Genomic DNA, 21,420 nt, shown 5'->3' on the forward strand with positions numbered 1-21,420 from the left:
AAAGAAGTGTAACATTGACTGTCCATGGAGTGACAAGCAAGGCAGTAAGTCTTATGATATTATATTCAGGCACAAGAGCTCTGCAGCAAATCATTTCTAACAATAAACCTTATAGCTAACTTTTTTTCTTTCTTTTTTTTTTTGCACTGCACAAAAATTGATTTTCAGATATTTCAAATATTTTTATTCCAGCATATGATAGGGTAGTGAAATGTATTAAACTTGCTATCCAACTTGTACCTTAAGTGTCCAAGGTTGCACAAGGTTACTTTGGGTCATTTATTTTAACACTAAAGGGTTGTTTTGTGTTTTGAAGCAAAAGTGTTGCGAAACGCCTGGTTTAATGAATCAATGATGTCCTTCAGCTGCTTGCAGGATGTATAGGTGCAGCGTGTTCAAAATACACTGTTTTAAATCTAGTAAATTCATCTCTAAAAACAGAATAATATGTTTAAAAAGCTGGTTGCAGGTGCATATTTAATGGCCTGGAAACACAGGCAAAAGTGAGATGCAGTAATTGCTTGACATGTGAGTCCAGAGTCTTCTGACTATCACGCAGCTGCAGTAAAACACTATAAATTGCACCACTTAGATGTGATATTGATCTCAATTGTGTAATAATGCAATAACAAGAAAACATAATTGATTTAAAGAGCATGGCTATCGGTTGATAATATCAGTCCATCCTTTTCAAGCCACAATGAAGAACCTGTTGTGGGTTGCTGTGTGGCTGTGTGTCCTGTGTTTGTACGGGGGCTGGAGCAGCAGGTTGAAGGGACAGGAGGACTTTATGCTTCTTGCTGGTCCTCTGAAAAAACAACTGGAGAGAAGCTCAGATAGTGGCGCGGATGATGCCTTTGACTGCAGTCATCCTCTGCCTCCTGGTTCTAGACAGTACTTTGAGCACCTCCAGAGCAGAGGGGTGACCCACTTCAAAGTGCCGCTGTCATGGGCTCAGCTTCTACCTACAGGCCTCCCCAGCCAGCCCCAACAGGCTGTGGTCACCTGTTACCAGACCCTGCTGAGAGAGCTGCTGGAGGTGGGCCTTCAGCCTCTGGTTGTTCTTCATGAGTCCACAGTGCCAGTCGCCCTGAGATCGAGGTACGGAGGCTGGGAGAGCCAGGAGCTGGTGGACATGTTCCAGCAGTATGCAGAGTTTGCCTTTCAGGAGTTCGGAGCACTGGCACAATCATGGGTCACACTGAGTGACTTGGATGATGTACTATGGCATGACTTGGATTCTCTGCAAAATGTCCTCCAGCTCAGCAGGAACCTTTACCAACTTTACCATGAGAGGTTTCCTGACACAGGTAGGTAATACCAACAGCACAAGAGAAAATGGTTACATTTATAATTTACCAATTTAGTTCATATCTATCATGGACATATGCTGTTTTTTACAGTAAGAGTGAAATTTGACCAACAGTTATAAATATTTTGAAAATTCAGAATGTTTAATCATCAACTTGAAAATTATGATTTCTTTACAACCAGCTGATACCAAAACCCTTCACACCATTAGATTAACACGTGTGCAGATTACATGTGTAGATTATCATGCTCATATCAGCAATTATTGTTGTTGAGATCAATAAAACAAAATAGTGTTTTTATGCTAAGGTAAAAGGAAACTCCAGTCTACCACAGGTGTCACCTGGTGGAAATCCTATGCATTTGTGTTTGGTCCTTAAATTAAGATGTGTTAAAAGTGTCTTGCTCATATGTTCACAGGGAGACATCTGTCAGTTGGGCTGAGATCGAGAAATGAGGCCGTTCTGTCTCAGATTAAAGCCACAACAGTAGTAAGATGCTTCTTCTGTTCTCTTTTGAACTTTCACCTTCCGTTACATAACATAGGTCAGGGGTTAATCAAATATTTGAACATAGTTCAGCAACATGCAAGACAAGACAAGAGCATTTTTGCATATTTTTGTGAATGTTCTGTTGATCTTGGAATCTCCCCATATTAATGGAAACAATTGTCTTATGAACAGCAACTCATTTCTTTTCAATTTCTTCATTAACTGAAGACCTCAGGGGAAATCACTGCAGGACAAATTGCTTTCTACCCACAAATAGTCACCCCAGGGGTGCACTTTAATTCATTTTTTATAAGTTAAACTTTAAAAACCAGCAGTTATCTGGTTGTCACATCTCAGAGAACAATCAGTGTGGTGATGTGAAGCTCCCACTATAAACAATTCAACTTTTTTCTCATTAGATTTTTCCAACAGTCACTTCAGTACACTTGCCTGCCTCTGCCCTCTTGTGGACATGAATCGTAATAACAACTCCCTGAGTGTTAACTGGGGTCAGACCCATTCACTGTATTTTACATGGACAGAAATTAAGTCTCTGTGCACCTGTCCATAATGTTTCCCTGCACTGCTGTTATTGCCTGCTGTGCAGCTTCCAACTGGCATTTTCCTTGTAAAAAAAACAAAACAAAACAGATTAAATGACAGGAGTGTGATAACAGACTACTGTGTATCCCCTCCCCAAACAGATGGATTTCGTGTCAGTTCATATTGAATACAACTGTGCTTCCACTTCAGACTTTGCAAAGGAACTCAACACCTTACAGGTACAGTGAAAATGTGTCTTTTTGCTTTGTATTTCATAACTTATATTGCTATACCAGACTGCAACTGTATGCATCTTATATTATGTTGTAGATGTCCATTCAGAACTTGCCGATCCTAATATACAAGGTGACTTTGAATGAGAATGAATGTTCCTACAGTCAGCACCAGCTCCTTCGTGATTTCCTGCAAGGTAAAGTCAGTACAGCTCACCTAGTATTGCTATTTTATATGATTAACAAGGGAAACGCTATGCTTTTACCACCACCACCACTACTACTACTAGTACTACTACTACAACTAAGTCTTTACAGAATATTCTAAATAGTGTAAATTAATGCAAAGCTTCTGATTAATACCTGTTTCTCTGTGTTCTCTGTCAGTCAAACAGAATAATACATATAAGCAAAAGCTATTAAATGACAATTCTTCTTGAAACATTAAGCATGCCTGTGGCTCTCATATCACTGAATATTGCACTAAAATACACCGTGTTAAGGTGGAAACACAACAACACAATAAATGCAGTTAATCCAGCTAAAAGTATGGCAAAACATCATGAGGATAACAACACAATCTGACTCTGTGTTTTGAACAACCAAAAGAAGATAATAACTAAGGCTAGCAAGTTGTAAAGTGCAATATCATAAACATTTACAGTACAATAATCATGAAGTGTTATCATATGGTAGTGATTTGTGCAAATTGTTCTTGCTATATAGGCCAATAAAGTTTTACAAGGAAAAGCATGTGCCTGGTGGAGCACAGCATTGAGACTTGCTTTTCTGTTTGTGAGTTAATGCATCAAACAGAAATACTACCAATTCTACTATCAGTTACATATTGTTTAATGTAAAGATTTTCATTTAAATTGGACTGTGATGAAGAAATTTCAATAGAGTGGCATGATATTTTATGGTTTTTATATTTTCCGAAAGACAACAAACATTTTGCTAATACATGTATTTGTAAAGACTAATGTCTGTGTCTCACAGTCCTGAACAACAATGACATGGATATTGTGGGATGTGATGTGAAAGACATGTTGGGTGAGCTGAACATGGAGGACATGGAGGTCAGGTAAGACGTTATCTTCACCTGCTATTGTTCTGATTTTTCAAAGTTCAAAGTTTTTTCATGTTATTTATATTTTATGGCCTCCAATTCTCTAAACCTGACAGCATTCCAGACTACACAGGTATGACAGAGTCCAGAAACAATTACGAGAGCGTGTGGGATAAGTTCAAGCCCCAGACTACAACAGAGCGAGATGCCTTCCTCAATGAATCCTTCCCCCATGACTTCCAATGGGCCACCTCCAGTGAGTCCTTCAAGGTTGAAGGTGGTTGGTCAGAAGGTGGGAAGGGAGAGACCATTTGGGACATCTTTGGTGACAAAGGTCTGGCCTTTGCAAATCAGACAGCTGATGTAGCTTGTGACAGTTTTCACAAAGCCGATTTCGACGTCTACCTCCTGAGAGGTCTTCATGTGAACACATTCCAGTTTTCCATCTCCTGGGCTCGTATATTCCCCTCAGGCCACAGAGGCAGCCAATCAGAGAAAGGGGCTCTCTACTATGATAAACTCATCAATGCACTCATAGAATCTGGTATACAGCCTGTTGTCACTCTCTATCACTGGGATCTGCCTCAAGCACTCCAGGACTATGGAGGATGGACCAACACTTCCATAATTGAAGCCTTCAAGGACTATGCAGACTTCTGCTTCTCCAGGTTTGGAGACAGGGTCAGGACTTGGAACACATTCGGTAGCCCCTGGGTAGTGAGCCATGCTGGCTATGGCACTGGTGAGCATCCCCCTGGAGTAAAGGACTATGTAGTTGCATCCTATGAGGTGAGATGAATTTCATTGATTTAATCTAATTATACACTGTTTCATTGTCATTCTGGTGGACTCAGTTGTTTTGCCTTCTTAGGTCACTCATAATATACTCAAGTCCCATGCTGAGGCCTGGCATGTCTACAATGACAATTACCGGATGAAACAAGGAGGGAAAGTGGGTATTGCATTGAACTCTGACTGGGCTGAACCCATGAACTCATCCAGACCTGAAGACATAGCAGCTTCTGATCGCTACCTGCAGTTCATGCTGGGCTGGTTTGCACATCCAATTTTTGTAGATGGAGATTATCCTGCAGCACTCAAGACTCAAGTTGAAGAGAAAAGAAGAAAGTGTCCCAGCTCTGAGCCTGCAAGACTTCCAGTTTTCACTCCTGAAGAGAGAAAGAGGATACAAGGCACAGCTGACTTCTTAGGGTTAAACCACTATACCTCCCGGTTGGTTAAAAACAGTGATGGAGGCTGCACCCCTGGTCCTCAGGGGGTTGGTGACTTCCAGGCACATAAAGACCCATCATGGTCATCGACAGCTTCTGACTGGATATATTCAACACCATGGGGTCTCCGAAGGCTCCTGAACTACATTTCCACAGAATATGTGAATGTTAGCAAAGTGCCTATCCATATAACTGGGAATGGGATGTCCACTGAGCACAGTGTTGATGTTTTTAATGATACAAGCAGAATAGAGTACATGAGGAGCTACATCAATGAGGCCCTGAAAGGTATGCTGTTTGAGGTGACACCAAAGTTTGTTTTATTAACATTTTAGACAAATCAAGGTCAAATTGAGTGTTGTACCTTTTGAATAACAGATTATGTCTTTTTTGCCTTGATGTTTTTAAAGGACTTGTCATAGAATGTAAATGAGTTTTAGTGGCTCAGTGTCTTTATTCTCTCAACAGCTATACATTTGGATGGAGTAAATGTCCAGAGGTTTACTGTCCAGTCACTCATGGATGGCTTTGAGGGTCCACAAGGCTATAGCGAACGGTTTGGACTCCACCATGTCAACTTCGACCTGCCTGACAGACCCAGGACTCCAAAGCAGTCTGCCTACTTTTACTCTCAAGTCATTGAGAAAAATGGTTTTGCCCCCAAAAAACATTTCTTTGATACACCAGAAGTGCAAAACATGAGGTCAAATAAAATTTCTTCATTACCACCTTCCACTGTGCCATCACACGCCAAGGATGTCTGGAGTAAATTCTCGAAGCAAACCAAATTCCACAGAAAACTCTACCACCATGGTACCTTCCCACAAGGCTTCAGTTGGGGGGTATCATCATCGGCGTATCAGATTGAAGGTGGCTGGAATGCAGATGGGAAGGGGCCCAGCATCTGGGATACATTCACTCATAAACCTGGCATGGCCAACGGAGATGTGGCCTGTGACAGCTACCACAGACTTGATGAAGACCTCTACATGCTACGAGCTCTGAGGGTAAAGTCTTACAGATTCTCTCTGTCCTGGTCCAGGATCTTTCCTGATGGTCGACGTACCTCACTGAACCAGAAAGGTGTTGACTACTACAACAGACTCATTGATGGCCTTGTAGCACATAACATTACTCCTATGGTGACACTTTATCATTGGGACCTCCCCCAAGTTTTGCAGAACGTCAGTGGATGGGACAATGTAAGCATGATTAACATTTTCAATGATTTTTGTGACTTCTGCTTTGCCACTTTTGGAGACAGAGTGAAATTTTGGATGACCTTCAACCAGCCTTACACAATTGCATGGTCAGGATATGGACTTGGAGAGATTCCACCAAATGTTGAAAATCCAGGAGTTGCACCGTACAGAGTTGCCCACAACCTGATTAAAGCTCACGCCCAAGCCTACCACACATATGATGATAAGTATCGCAAATCCCAAGGCGGACTAGTATCCATTGCCCTCAATACTGATTGGATTGAACCTGAAGATGTTGATGTTCCCAGAGAAGTGGTGGCTGCTGACCGTGCTCTGCAGTTCAAACTGGGCTGGTTTGCTCATCCTATTTTCAAGAATGGTGACTATCCTGATGCAATGAAGTGGCAAGTTGGAAACAAAAGTGAACTCCAAGGTCTTTCACAGTCAAGACTACCTTTTTTCACTGAAGAAGAAAAGCGCTTCATCAGGGGAACTGCTGATGTTTTCTGTGTAAATCACTACACTACGAAGATAGTCAGCCATTCCACCATGAGACTTAAATATGACCTTGATTTCTCTGAAGCAGAGGAAGGTGATTCACCAACTACTGCCATCAGTAAACAAAGAGCTGTAGCATGGGGCTTGAGAAGACTCCTTAACTGGATCAAAGAGGAGTATGGAGATCCAGAGATTTACATAACTGAAAATGGAGTAGCTACAGACTCGAAGACCACAGTTGATGACTCTGCAAGAGTATTTTATTACAAGACCTATGTTAATGAGGCTCTCAAAGGTACACTTATATCTTTCTTAAGATTAATATGAATGATTGTCATGACTCTAAGATTTTATTTCTCTGTGTTTGTGTTTGACAACAGCTTTTGACCTTGATGGTGTAAAGGTGAAAGGATACATAGCAACATCTCTCATGGATTCCTTTGAGTGGCTAAATGGTTACAAAGTTGGATTTGGGTTACACCATGTGGACTTCACCAACCCAAACAGGCCTAGGACACCCAAGTACTCCGCTCATTTCTACTACCAGGTCATAAAGGACAATGGTTTCCCCACACCAGATGATGATAAAATGTTCTACGGACAATTTCGCAAGGATTTCATTTGGAGTACTGCAACAGCTTCGTATCAGGTGAACTTTTGGCCTTTTAAATGAATCAATAGGGAACTGCTCATATTTTCCTCTCATTTTCTCTATTTTATCTCTGTTTTCATTTACTGTTTCTAGATTGAAGGTGGTTGGAGAGAAGATGGAAAAGGTCTCAGCATCTGGGACAAGTTTGCTCACACTCCCCTTCGAGTGTTCAATGATGACGATGGGGACATTGCCTGTGACAGTTACAATAAAGTCGATGAGGATGTTGCCATATTGAAGCAACTCAAAGTGACTCATTATCGTTTCTCCATATCCTGGCCCAGGGTGCTTCCTGATGGCACCACCAAGCACATCAATGAGGCTGGACTCAACTATTACCACAGACTGGTTGATGCACTGCTTGCTGCAAACATCCAACCTCATGTATTACTTTGTCATTCTTGTATAACTAGAATCTTAAATAATGTTTACAGCAAATCGATAAAATGTGTTAAATCCTCATTTTCTGTGCTGCCAGATAACTCTCTACCACTGGGACCTTCCACAAGCTCTTCAGGATATTGGAGGCTGGGAGAATGAAGCAATTATAACCAAATTCAGGGATTATGCTGACCTCATCTTTAGCCGTCTTGGGCACAAAGTGAAATTTTGGATCACCATTAACGAGCCATACAATATAGCCAATATAGGCCATGGCTATGGAGCTGCTGCCCCAGGTATGACTACAGTTCTGAAACTGAATCTGTATTTTTGTAAACAAATCCATAATCTTTTTAGTCCCTTCTACACTACAGTAGCAAATTGCATACAAGTAAACAAACCTGCAAATGTGGCTATTGCTTTATGTGTGTCCAGGGATCAGTCTCCGACCTGGCACTCTGCCCTACATTGTTGGTCACAACCTGCTTAAAGCTCATGCTGAGACCTGGCACCTCTACAATGACACATACCGTGCCAAACAGAAAGGAATCATCTCCATCACCATCAACTCTGACTGGTCTGAACCAAGAAATCCCTACAAGCAAGAGGACATTGATGCCGCAAGACGTGTTGTGCAGGTACTTTTTTTTTTAAATGTAGAAGTTCTTCTTCTTCTTCTTCTTCTTCTTCTTCTTCTTCTTCTTCTTCTTCTTCTTCTTCTTCTTCTTCTTCTTCTTCTTTTGTATGTATATTCTTTTTATATTTCATTACAGACATACATGGTATGTTAGTTGGATTCTGTAATAATAATAATGATGTCTTCTTGTACAGTTCTATATTGGCTGGTTTGCTCATCCCGTATTTAATGGAGACTACAGTGACATGATGAAGACAATTATTCGAGAGCGAAGCTTAGCTGCTGGTCTGCCAAAATCTCGGTATTACAAAAACAATACAATTTGAAATTGAAAATTGAAGTGGAAAATTTGTATACATAATATTATCTGGTTAATTTAACTATTTCATTTCTATTTAACTTAATTTCCTCTAGGCTGCCAGAGTTTTCTCCTGAAGAGATAAAAAGAATTAAGGGTACCTATGATTATTTTGGGTTCAACCATTACACCACTGTCCTTGCATTCCCTGTGGATTATGGAAACCTTCAGCACTATGATGCTGACAGGTAAACACCTACATACCCACAGTGCAGTCACCTCATGAGTTTTCCATGGGCTATTTCATGACATAGTCCAATTGATTTCATCCCATTTTATTGTGTTTTCAACTTCAACTTCAATATACTAGAAATAATATCATGTCACAAATATAATCCTTATAGGGGTGCAGGGACAGTTGCTGATCGTACCTGGCTGGATTCAGGATCATCCTGGCTAAAGGTCTCACCATTTGGATTTCGGAAGATTTTAAACTTTATCAAGGAGGAGTATGGAAATCCGCCCATTATTATCACTGAGAATGGCATGTCAGAGCGAGGGCCTATTGACCTAAACGATGCTCACAGGAGCTACTACTATGAAAAGTACATCAACCAGGTGCTGAAAGGTAAAAAATAAAAAATAAAAAAAATAAACTACAACTTTCAAGGAATAGTTAAGAATCAAGCCAGAAAGTAAGATACACTAACCAACAAGCTGACAGTGAAACATGGACAGTTGCATTATAAAAGCTCTTAATTTTCTCCTTCCAGCTTACATGCTAGATGGTGTGGATATCCGTGGTTACACAGCTTGGTCACTGATGGACAACCTAGAATGGGCCACTGGCTTTTCAGAGAGATTTGGCCTTTTCTATGTCAATCGATCAGACCCTAATCTTCCCCGAGTGGCCAAGGCCTCTGTTGATGTCTATTCTACCATCATCACATGCAACGGATTCCCTGACCCTGCCTCAGGGCCCCATGAGTGTCTGAACCCCGTGCCTGAAGGTATGTATGAGAAATGTATTGATTTATAATAATTAAACATTTTTACAATAATGACCATTTAGCGATAACACACATAAGTTCTTTTGAAAATGAATATGAGAACCTTGGTGTCATCTGCAGGAACGAGTGCACCCATCACTAGTGACACAGTGAGTTTCCTGGGCATGGAGCTCTCCATCGGTGATGCTGAGGTTGGACTGAACACCACATTTGCTCTACTGATCATTGCATTGCTTGGAGCTGTTTGTTTGTCATTTTGCTTCTTAAAGTCAAGAAAACAAGTAAAGAAAAACTTGGATGTGGCAAGTTTAGACATGAAAATGAAATTTTGATTTCAACTAATCAACATATACCAAATTGTATCATTGTATGTCTGAGCTGCAACTTAAAGTAAACACAATTTTATAACATTTCTTGTATGTCAATAAAGTTGCAATTTTAGACATGACAGGCTTCCTGTTCAAACAGTATGATCAAAAATGTTTAATTCTATTTTTCTTTTATTTATAATATATCCAGTAAGGTACTACTGTCTCAAGTTTCAGTTAAAAACAAAACATTTTTTTCCACAAATCAACATTTGATTTTACTGCTATCAGATCCTCTGCAACACATCTTGTCTCAGAAGCTTTGTTTTTTTGGGAACTCTTCTTCCTGTATTCAAGAGAGTGTTCTTAATGTACTTTTGCAAGACAATTAAATAATTAAAGAAATAAGGGAAACTATAAGACTGTCTGGTTTCAAAAGCATGTTCACACTCACACCTTTTAACTTTATTGTGCCAGCTTGAGGACAAATTTACCACCTGAGTATTCATATATATATATATATATATATATATATATATATATATATATATATATATATATATATATATATATATATATATATATATATATATATATATTATACACACACACAACAGATATGCTGTGGTTTATATACTGTTTTTTTATAGGGGAGTTGGAAAGTTACCAGCTCCCCTTTGAGAACACTTGGCAACCAGAAGAATCATAACCACTGTAATGCTTGCACGACAGGCTTTTAAATATAAGAGGTCCTTTTTGGCTGCCAGCTCTGTTATTTTCCAAACATACCCACCGAATATCACAGTATATACAACTAGAACTTCTGGGCCAAATAGCTGACCTTATTAAATATTTTATTATTTGTTTTCTGGCATCCACCATAGCAGCACCTTCTCCGCCTCCATAATGCAATCCAGATAGTTTTTTTTTTATTACAAAAAAAATTGTTTATCTCTTGTTGTTGTGTTCTTAGACACACTGCCTTGATGAAAGTCTGCACTCAACATTGTGAAACAAGAGATATTGCACCATACATAGGATACTGGAGTGACTCGCAAAAGCAAGATCATTTGTGTTGTACAATAGTTTCTGTTACTCATCAGTTTGTTGTCAGGGTGTTGAAATTGTTCATGTCAGTCACATATTTGGGGTTGTAACTCTATTACAACACATTGCCCTTTAAACCATACAGCTGTGTCATCCTGAGAGGATGAAATTTAAATTGCATTCATGGTCTGGCATTAATCCTGTTGCTGAGTTGAAATCACTTCAGGAGAATGTACAGACCTTCAAAAATCATCAACACAAATGATCGTATGAGCAAACAGCATGGTAGCTGCCTGTCTGATGCCAGAAATAGGGTTGCTATCATCACCCAACTATAGCACGTCCTGTAACTGCAGGAACACATGCAAAGTTTGTCTGACATCTGCATATGACACAACCAGGATGCTCTCTGTACAGATCGTGAGTTTTATTAAACCTGTGCTTGTTTTACGCCATTGAATGCAGCCCTCTTTTAACTAGTGTAGCTTACCTTGGTATTGAGAGAGAGAGAGAGAAAACTTTATTGATCCCAATGGGCAATTCAGTTTGCAGTTGCACTTAGCCATGGTGAATAAATACATAAATAAACAAAGGACTATACAATATTGAAGCTCATGATCCCTTGTCCATTGTTGTCTGTAGGGAGTTCAGTGAAGCTTGTAGTGGTTTTAGTGGCAAAGGATGCTATAGCTTTCCCACAGCAGGTGTAGCCTAAGCTTGTCCCCCGTTAGCTGATTTGGTGTTTCTAGAATGGGGTAAGGAATGGGCTAAACTAAGTCAAGCAACAATGATTATGATGAAATTCTTAGAAAAAGATTGTTTAAACAAGAAGGGAAATGGGAGCCTTCACGTGTGCGTCCTCTCCCTACAACCTGAAGTCCTAACATGTGCCAGTGACAGTAGCTGCTAAATGATATATGATAAAACACCTGTTCAACTGTAACACTATAAATCTGGCTTCTTCAGAAGTTTACACAACCTTTAAAGGGACAGTAAAACATTTAGGCAAATTCAAATTTTTGGCAAAAATGACAGTAGGCACTGCCATAATCCCTATAGATTTAAGGGTAGGTTCATTACCTTTAATTATCAGTGCGAGATCTACGGGGCAGAGATGCAAGCAATCCAACTACTCCAAAAACGCTCTTGTGGAGAGGTTGTGACCTGCACTTTCACCATGCTATGAAGTTACAATGTAACATTACGAGACTGAGTTATTTTCAAGGCAAATGCATAACTACATTCCAGACATGGCTGCTGGGCGGAGTGATTTCAAAAGCAGCTCACGTCTCAAACAACATGCACTGATAATTAAAGGTAAAGAACCTACCCCCATGACTATAGGGATTATGGCAATAGGTGACTTTGCCAAAATGTTAAACTATCCATTTAAGAAATGGTGCAGGTTAATAAGGTAATACAATGAGTTAAAGCTTAAGAGTGAAGGGGCTTCGCCTGGAAAGAAAATGCATTATGGTGCATAAATGGCTGTTTGCAAGACAGGAATCAGACCTGGACCATTTTCAAGCAAATACAAAACAACGAGACTGAAAAGAGCCATTTGTTGAAAAAAATTTATTTTAAAAACTAACCACAAAGTACTATCAATACAAAAAGTATAAAAAGTACAAAAAGCATTGCTCAAAAATAACTTGAGATGACAATATTTGAATTGGCACTGATGGCACTGTGGGTATGATTCAGAATACAAAAGATGGCATCTTAATAGAGCGCATTCAAGCCATTGAATTCACATTGAAATGATTAAATCACTTACAACCCTTATTGAGACTCTGGAACAGTCATAACACTAATCCAAAAATCAGCACTTTCAGACACTGAACATTGACATGACATTACAGTATTATTCCTTATTTAACCAACCAATTTAAATTTGGGTCCATAGTGGGAACAAAAAAAACAAACATCAGTTGGTCAGAGACAATGTGTACCCATTTGAATAAGCTGCGTTTCTTGAGTATTAAAACTGTCTTTGCGTATTAAAAAAAAAAAGTTGCAGCTGAAATGAGTTTGTACCGAACAATTTTCACAATGCACTGATCCAAGGGAGGGAATCAGGCTTCAGGAAGCTAAGACAGCCGTGAATGTCATATTTTGAAAATAATCATTTAAAGAAAAATTGTCAGCCACAGTGACAAGAGCCTCTTTTCAAAAACACGGTACTCTAAACTAATACAAAAATAAAGAACAGTATCAAATACAAGTTTAAAACAATACAAGACAATATCAAGAGTTACATGGTTTTCAAGCATTACCCAGGTTTGTTTACTCCTTTGGACAAAGGCACCCCAAGTGTGTTCCAGTTACTACACTGGGCCTCAGACTTGGGGGAATGTTGACTGGTCCAGTGCCAACATTGTGGAAAAAAAAATATGACACACTTGAAATATTCTTTGTATGAAAACACCTTGTAGAAAAAAGTCTTCATCAGCATGACAATAAATCCAGTACCTTTCTTTTATGAGTGGTGCCTTGTCCAATGGCCTTTTGTTTGCATCTGCTAGCACCCACTCACTGATTCACTTCCTCACAAAGTTTCAACTCTTACAGTTTATGCATGTTTTCTTTCTTTCTTTTTTTTTTGCACAACAGTTGGCTTGGCCTTACCTTGACAAAATGCCACAATGTGGAGTTCCAGTTTAGGTCTAAGGCAAATTGAGATGCACTCACTGTGAACTTCCATAAGAGAACAAACTAAGCTCCAAGTCTCATAATAGAAAATAATAAAAAAGAATAGCTGCCCTGAGGGAGAAGTACGAGTTTAACCTTAACAACGGTCGTTTGTAAGCACTTTGGATCTTCAGACAGGCCGGTGTCTCAAGAATTGCTGGGATGAGACGACCACTCTCCTCCTCGTTCCACTTGATACTCGGCCACAGCCGGCCGTAACACTAGAAGGCTTGGGCTGACTTCATCCACCTCAAGCAAATTCATGGTGCCACACTCACACAGACACACACACACACACACACACAGACACACACACACACACACTTTTTTGATTCCCTTCTGTGCATACACTGCTCCTGATGCGAACTTATCGGCTGATGAGAACCTATGCACGGAGACCTGTGAACACAAAGGTGGTGTCAGTGTTGTTTGTCATCCATCCATCACAGCCACATAATATAAGTAAGATGTGTTATGTAATAAACCTATGAGGCCTCACCTTTCTCACATGTGCTGCTCTGCTTCTCCTGGGCAAAGTTTAATCTGTTCTGCTCGACTGCGGTGCCGTTGGACTCCGGGCTGCTACTGCGTGACGGGCTGTTCTCCTCATTCTGGTAGGCCAGATCCAGATGCTGCTGGGCCAGCTTTAGGTGCCTGCGCAGCCTCTCCAGCTCCCGCGACGAAGCCTCGTCCCCGAACGACTCTCGGCCCGAGTCTCCCAGGTTGTCCCTGAAGCCCATTTTTCCTGTCGGGTCCTTCTTCAGAGCCGTGTGGTAGCCTGGAGGTGCGGAGGGTTGGCGGGAGATGGAGGACCTCTGGCTGGCCAGAGCCGAGTGACGGGGGGTGGGAGGCCGAGGCCGGGGCATGCAGAAGCAGTCGCGAATGCCGCTGATGCCGAGGTGGAGGATCTCCAACATGGTGAAGAGCAGGCACAGGGCGCTGACGGCGTACATGATGAGCAGGAAGATGGTTTTCTCCGTAGGGCGGGACACGAAGCAATCCACTGTGTGCGGGCAGGGGGAGCGTGTGCAAACGTATGACGGCGCCACCTCCAGCCCGTACAGGATGTACTGTCCAAACAGGAACGAGCACTCGAAGATGGCGCGCGATAGCAGCTGAAACACGTAGACTTTCATGAGGCCGTCTCTCTTGATGCGGCGCCGTCCGTCATGTTTTTTGGATGGCTTCTCTACGACTTCCTTCTCCTTTTCCGGCTCAATCTCCTCCAGGATCATGGGGTCTTCCTCCCCATTATCCTCCGCCTCCTCGTAGTCCCGGTTGGCCCCACGACTCACTATCGGCATCCTCTTCCTGCTCCGGGGCCGGTAGTCATCATCCTCCATGCGGGCTATCTTATGCATAGCGAAGCCAAGGTACATGATGGTAGGGGTGGTGATCATAATCACCTGGAAGACCCAGAAGCGAATGTGCGACAGCGGCGCGAACGCGTCGTAACACACATTCTCGCAACCAGGCTGTTGTGTGTTACACACAAATTTACTCTGTTCATCATAGTAGATCGACTCGCCCCCGACCGCTGTCAGCACGATGCGGAAGACGATGAGGAGAGTGAGCCAGATTTTGCCTACGAAGGTGGAGTGATTGGAAATCTCATCCAACAGACGTGTGAGGAAGCTCCAGCTCATTTTGCCTCTGGAACAGGAGGGAACCTCTCAAACCTGTGCAGAAAGAGACGCACATTGTGTTAATACATCACTTTTAATGTCTTAACTGAAAGCACATGAAAAGTAATATTTAGCCAGTACTGAAAGAACAAAACCTTTCATCTAGAACACGCAGTTAACATGTTAACATGCGCAAACAAAAGAAAGGACTGCAAATTATACAGGTACAATATATTATCAAGCCACAGGCATCTTATTAAGCTATCACTTTTATTACTCATAATTACACTGCAAAAACTCAAATATCTTACCAAGAATATTTGTCTCATTTCTAGTCAAAACAAATCTCAATACATAAAATAAGACTCATCACATTAAAAAGTAGCTTATTTTTAGACACTTTTCACTTCTTTCAAGCATATTTTCACTTGAAATAAGTAGAAAAATCTGATAGTGGAGCAAGTTTTTCTTTCTAATTACAAGGACAAAAAACTTGCTTTTACTGGCAGATTTTTCTACTTATTTCAAGTGAAAATTCATTTTAAACAAGTGATAAAGATCTAAAAACTAGTAAATTGCTGTTAGGTGATGAGTCTTATTTTACATGGAAAGAGATTAGTTTTGGCTCGAAATGAGACATTTTGACAAGAAAGAAGACAAATATTCTCAGAAAGATTTGGAGTTTTGCAGTGTATTACTCATTTTGGTGCATCAGGTAGTCTTTATGTTATTAGACATAAGAGCCACCAGGTGGAGCTGTTGTGTCATTGGTACCCAGAGCTAACTCACACCAGCCGTGACAAGGAAGTGATAGGGGGAAGATTGTGAGAAGATCTCAGTAGATGCAATCAACCAAATCAACCAAACCGCAGCCTCACACTTGTGAAGACTGGAATGAAAACATGTTAAACTGGGACAGTGAAGAAGGTGTACGTGTGTGTATGAGACTTAGTTAAACTGAAAGAAAAAATGAAATAGGAGACAGAAAAACAACTTATTTAACCAGGCTCTTTTTCCGATGTTCAGCACATAATGTTCAGAAAATACCACTCTAACCTCAACCTTTCACAAACAGTGGAGATGTGTGAGACGCATTCTGATGTCATGGTTTAGTAACTGCAAAGTGCTGCAAAGACAAAGTCAAGAGCTAACTGGTAAAACACCAAAAGGTATTCAAGAGCTGTTGTGGTTTCACACCATCTGAGACCAAGCTCATAACTTCTGCTAAGTAATTATCCACGACCATTAACTCTACTACCACACTGTGCCATGTAGCTGAACAGCAGTGTTTACTGAAACTCAGAAAAGACTCAGTCTGCCGGTTTGTTCCTCACCTTCGCACCTATTACAGTATTTGTATGTCTTGAATTGGCAGCAAAAGATGCCTTGGAGCACAAACGTCAAGTGCTTTCAAGTTTTTTTGTTGCTCGTCAGGGTTAAACACAATCATAAGTAGGTTAGAGTGAATAACAATCATAAATCAAGGAATCTGTTGAGTGATGGTGTAACTGTCTTTTCCACGCAACCCTTTTCTAAGACAGAGCTGAAGCCAAATACAGAGTTAACTGAGAAAAGGAAATCCAAGTAGGGCAGCGGCGCCTTATCAAAGATTACAACAAGGTTAGATATCCATCCTTTACCTTAACCCTACCTTGACTCACAGATCCGAAAACCTGAACAAACATTAGGTTTAGTCTTGTAAAAACTTTTTTTTTTTTTTTAAACAACACAAAGCTTTGAAATTACTGTAATTTAACTGTTGCACCGGTTCCCTGGTAAAGGAACAGAAACATTCCTTAAGGTTTACACACTTAACTTACATGGTTGCACAAACACCACATGCGGCACTTGTTATTTATCAGTATAAGCTGCCCTTCAGGCTCTGTACAGAGAAGTGCAGGACTTTAAAACACATTTTGAAGTGGGACAGGTTGAAAGAGACGTGTAGTTAAGTTGCTTTCCAATGTTAAGATGAAAGTTGCCTCCACAGGGAACTACACTTCTACTTCTACTAACTATGCGCACACTGTCATGGCAGTGTGGCAAAAATAAATAAATCTATTTACAATGGACTAAAGGTGAAGATAACAGGCTGTTCCCGACAGGTATGAATGGGAGAACTGTGTGCATGTGATATTAGAAGGAAACTTTTACTCAGCATAAAAGGTAAGGATAAAGTCTCTATTGTGTGACTGTAACCCAGGTATGGCAACAATCTTGTGAATCATTTTTTTAGGAAGGCTCACTGCATGACTCAGCGGCTGCTCTGAGACTCTTTGAAAAGATTATTGATTTGTAATCTGTGGTGGAGTGAGTCTGCCAGTAATCTGGTTTTCCATGTGTGGAGAAAGAAACACACAGTGGGAGGGCACGAGACGATAAGACGGGCTCTGCGATCCTTCACCACTAGCGTTGGTATGCAGTTGTGTTCCATTTCTGCATCCACATAAGTCTCCATCACAGTTGTTTGTGCATTCACTGCTCAGTGTGGTTTCTGCAAAGCTGCATTCATGCAGCTATATCCTGCATGAAAACATCTAACCCTGAAAAAACAACACATTTCCACATCAGCTGTGGGATGCGCTTTTAGGATGAAAATGCAAATGGAGGAACATTTAGCACCAACCCAATTACAGATGGGAAATCAAAGTTTACATGACACCACATGACACCACAAAGATTTCCGTCATCAGCTACATTCTGCCAACACAGCTCTCGTTTATATCAGTCACCTAGGCTACAGTGTTTTTTTTTCAGTTCACTAAACTGTGCTGTAATTTTGAGATAATGAGTCAGAGCTGATATCAATGTCAGAGGAAAACCACTGCGGCGTCTGTGAGTGTGCGATAGTGATAAAATAAAATAAAAAACACACACACACACACACACACACAACACGAGACAGCAAATCAGACACTCACATATAACTGAGAAAAACAGTCGTGTTTTTTTCTCATCTTGGTGGTCATGTGTTGTCAGACTGACATGGATGGACCTGTTCAGTCGCATTAGCAGCAACTGGAAGCAACCTACTTTGTTCTTAAAGACCATACAAACAAAAGTCTGTTTAAACAGGAGCTGTCACAGAGAGGCTGCGCTGTTCCCAACATCACAGTGTCAGTTCACACAATGACATTTTTCTACTGCCCTTTCAAATTAGCAGCAGCTTTAGTGGGTGTGTGTCTGTGTGCGCACTGTGTTTTTGTTTTGGGTGTCCACATCAGACAAGAAGCTGTTTTTCGAATGATAGGGCAGGTTGTGATGGTTGGATGATGACACCTCTCTTTCAGTCAACACAATATGGAGCAAAGATGCTGTGACCTTGTCTGTGCTTGTTAGAACCTTTATCCCCCGAACACCTCTTGTTGTCAGAAAGTGAATAAATGTGTGGAAACCCTCAATGGAAATAGATAAAAACAGATTCTGACCATTACATAAAATACTAAAAAACTAATATAGTCAAACCAATACTACATTTCTGAGGCGACTACAAATAGGTATATTTAATTTAAAAACGATGGTGTATAGACTTATTTTCCAAACAAGAACTTCATTACCATGAACCCTCAACCATTCTACTTTTCTTTATCACATTTTGAAGTTCCTACATATGCACCAGTACCAAAAGATTTGCAACAAGCTGACCTCACCCTGGCTTCTTCATCGGTCTACCAAACAAACTTTGAAGCGGTTCCTGTCCAATAAGGATAAGAAAAACAATCTGACCATTTTCTGTCTTATCAGTTCTATGTGTCACCATCCCATAACATCCGATTGTTGACCCTGTAATCACCTACATCCTCCAGTGTGGGCCATAGTCAGGTCCTGAGCTCTGAGGCAGCCTCATTCTCTCCGTGACACTTCAAAGAAAACATCCTGCTTTCCAATAAGGAGCAGCCCAGTGACCCAGCCCTGCACAACACTGAGGCTTTTGTGGCCCTCACATCTGGGACTTGAAGACGTGGTTATATCTCCTCCTCTATCCCACAGCTGGACCTGAGAGGCCCAGGGCTCAGGGAGGAAAATAAGAAGCAGCAGCAGCACACAGAGTCAGGCTGAGGAGTGAGGTTCAGTGGAGGAGAGCTGGTGAAAAGTAGGGGGGTTAGAGGGGGAGAAAACCATCCGCCCTCTCTCTCCCTCCACAGCAACGTGTACACAGGGACTCTGTCTGATCAGCAGCACAAACTAAATACACAAAAACAGAAGGTGAAGGGCATGTGGGCCCTGCTCTGTTTAAGTCCAGCTATATCATTAAATACTTTTACATTTCAAACGGGTCCAATGAGCAGGGAGCGCAGAGAAAAAGCTCCTCGTGGCTGTGGCCGCCGTCCCTACAGTGCTCCACATGCTCCCACTATTATATCCCACCCCCCCTTAACGGAACCAATTGGTGGACACAGCTTCACTATGTTATTTGGAGACAGTAAGTCGGTGATACAACTTTAAAAGATATTGATCAGATATCCTCTATAACGTGGTGGTTTCACAGGCGAGGGGTAGGGGGGCGACTGTGAGGGGGGAAAAACAAGGCACGATCCCTGCGCGTTATCCCTGGCTCTACACTGTCTATTCTCCACATCCTGGATTTCCCTTCAATTTATCTATATTAGTGCTAAAAACAGCACATTATTTACAGCACGTGATGCTCTCGATAACACACTATCACACTGTGCCCCAAAATACAATTAATTCCCCACAGTGTGGTTAATATGGAGCTTTAATTAGCACCGTCTCCTGCCAGCCCTGTGCGCCTAAACTCCTACTTGGCGCTTAAACAATACAACCCAGACGCGACACCGTCACCGACCCTGCTCCGGTCAATACGGATTACTATTATTAACGCGAATTAACGCGAGACAAGGAGAAAACAAAAAACGGGAGGAAAGTTCCAGAGAAAACTTGAGCTGAGCTCTATTGTTAGCAGGAGCTAGGACGTCTGCGGCTCGGTTTACCTTCAGTTGTGCTGCTGGTCTCCTCTGTTGTCTGGCTGCTCTTTATTCCCACAGCTTCTCCTTCTTCGTTTGCTCTTGGATAATAAACGAAGCCCCCCCTCTAGGCTCTAATATCAAGCCATCCAGTGGTCTGCTCTCCTACCAGGAGCCTGCGTCCTTCTCCAGCCGACTGTGTTAAGACTGCGGGGCAGGGACAAAGAATATTCCCAAATCCCCCCCCTCCTCTCCTCCTCCTTCTCTCCTCCCAGTTTTCAGCCGGGCTCCCCACCCCCCCTGTCTACGCACAGGAAACCATCCACCGCCTCCTGATGCAATCCTGCCCAGAACTTCACCCTCCACTCTCGGCCTGGAAGTAACCCACTGAAATCTGACTGAAGTAGTCTGTCCTGTCTGTGTTAGAGTAAAAATACAGCTGCTGGGAATATGAAACCCTCATCCCTTGAACTATATATCTAGTTTCTAACAATGAAAAGCAGTCTAATTGTTACCAAAGGCTCATATGTCTCATGCCACAGGCTGCAGGTGTGTGTGTTCTGCAGGCAGCAGCAGCAGCAGCAGCAGGTGACACAGGGTCAGTGTGGTTGTCACCCCTCACCTCTCTATATGGAACAACGTACGGCTCTGCTGATGCAGATGTTCGGAAGTTGTTGCCAGCACACAGCCCCTTCCTCCATGTCGTGCACTTTCTTTGGCAAGAGCAGCACGTGCATCCTCCTCAGCCCCCCCTCCACCTCCCCCAACTTCTCTTTGAAGCAACATCCCAGGCTTAATACTGCTCATTACTAGAAGACAAAAGGGAAGTGTGTACTATTTAAAACCAGGATTTATACCCTGGACTATAGGCTGGTGTTATGAATCACAGGGTGGCTGGTCACTCAGTGCTGCTGTATAGATTTGTTATTTTAGATAAATGATGTGGCATTTACCATTTGCACTCTGCTGCTAGTGTTGTTGTACTCAGTCACAGGTGAGAATTACTTAGAGAAGCTGAGTTTTCAGTCAGCTTACACTGCACTTTCCCCCAGACAAGTGACTTAAATGAGATATGTGCAGATACCCAGATTAAATCTATTGCAGGCATCCAGTCAGTCAGAATCAGCCTCCTGTGGCAGTCACTCAGATTGAATGATCACATTGTCCTTCCCCGGTCTCCTGAAAATGCCAGTCTTCGCTGCTTATCCCCTCCCTTCACAAACAGAAAACGCAGACAAAGCAGATCTGCTCTACTCTCACATATTGC

The 21,420-nt window shown here is 41.6% G+C and overlaps 2 protein-coding genes across 2 annotated transcripts; one reads left to right on the plus strand and one right to left on the minus strand.

Annotated features, from left to right (window-relative positions):
• Window positions 1–700: 700 nt before the first annotated feature.
• LOC311004774 (lactase/phlorizin hydrolase-like) lies at window positions 701–11,566 on the plus strand (the record flags this gene model as incomplete). The annotated part of the gene is made up of 18 exons (XM_083996943.1): window positions 701–1,310; window positions 1,732–1,802; window positions 2,507–2,584; window positions 2,676–2,775; window positions 3,578–3,662; window positions 3,764–4,436; window positions 4,519–5,167; window positions 5,348–6,874; window positions 6,960–7,228; window positions 7,325–7,615; window positions 7,710–7,908; window positions 8,048–8,250; window positions 8,444–8,550; window positions 8,664–8,795; window positions 8,952–9,175; window positions 9,321–9,557; window positions 9,678–9,838; window positions 11,555–11,566. 18 exons carry the CDS (start codon window positions 701–703, stop codon window positions 11,564–11,566), a joined length of 5,628 nt encoding a protein of 1,875 aa, XP_083853069.1.
• A 1,911-nt stretch (window positions 11,567–13,477) lies between these two features.
• On the minus strand, window positions 13,478–20,337 carry gjc4b (gap junction protein gamma 4b). The gene is made up of 3 exons (XM_083996236.1): window positions 20,181–20,337; window positions 14,103–15,282; window positions 13,478–14,002 (listed from the first exon to the last, which is right to left on the minus strand). The coding sequence occupies exons 2-3, from the start codon at window positions 15,247–15,249 to the stop codon at window positions 13,989–13,991; spliced, it is 1,161 nt and encodes a 386-aa protein (XP_083852362.1). The 5' UTR covers window positions 15,250–15,282; window positions 20,181–20,337; the 3' UTR covers window positions 13,478–13,988.
• Window positions 20,338–21,420: the final 1,083 nt, after the last annotated feature.

This window comes from Trachurus trachurus (assembly GCF_905171665.1).
Source record: "Trachurus trachurus genome assembly, chromosome: 21".
Lineage (NCBI taxonomy): Eukaryota > Metazoa > Chordata > Actinopteri > Carangiformes > Carangidae > Trachurus > Trachurus trachurus.

Coding starts and splice junctions, on each gene's coding strand:
- gjc4b (XM_083996236.1), bottom strand. CDS start 15,249: ATGAGCTGGAGCTTCCTCACACGTCTGTTGGATGAGATTTCCAATCAC.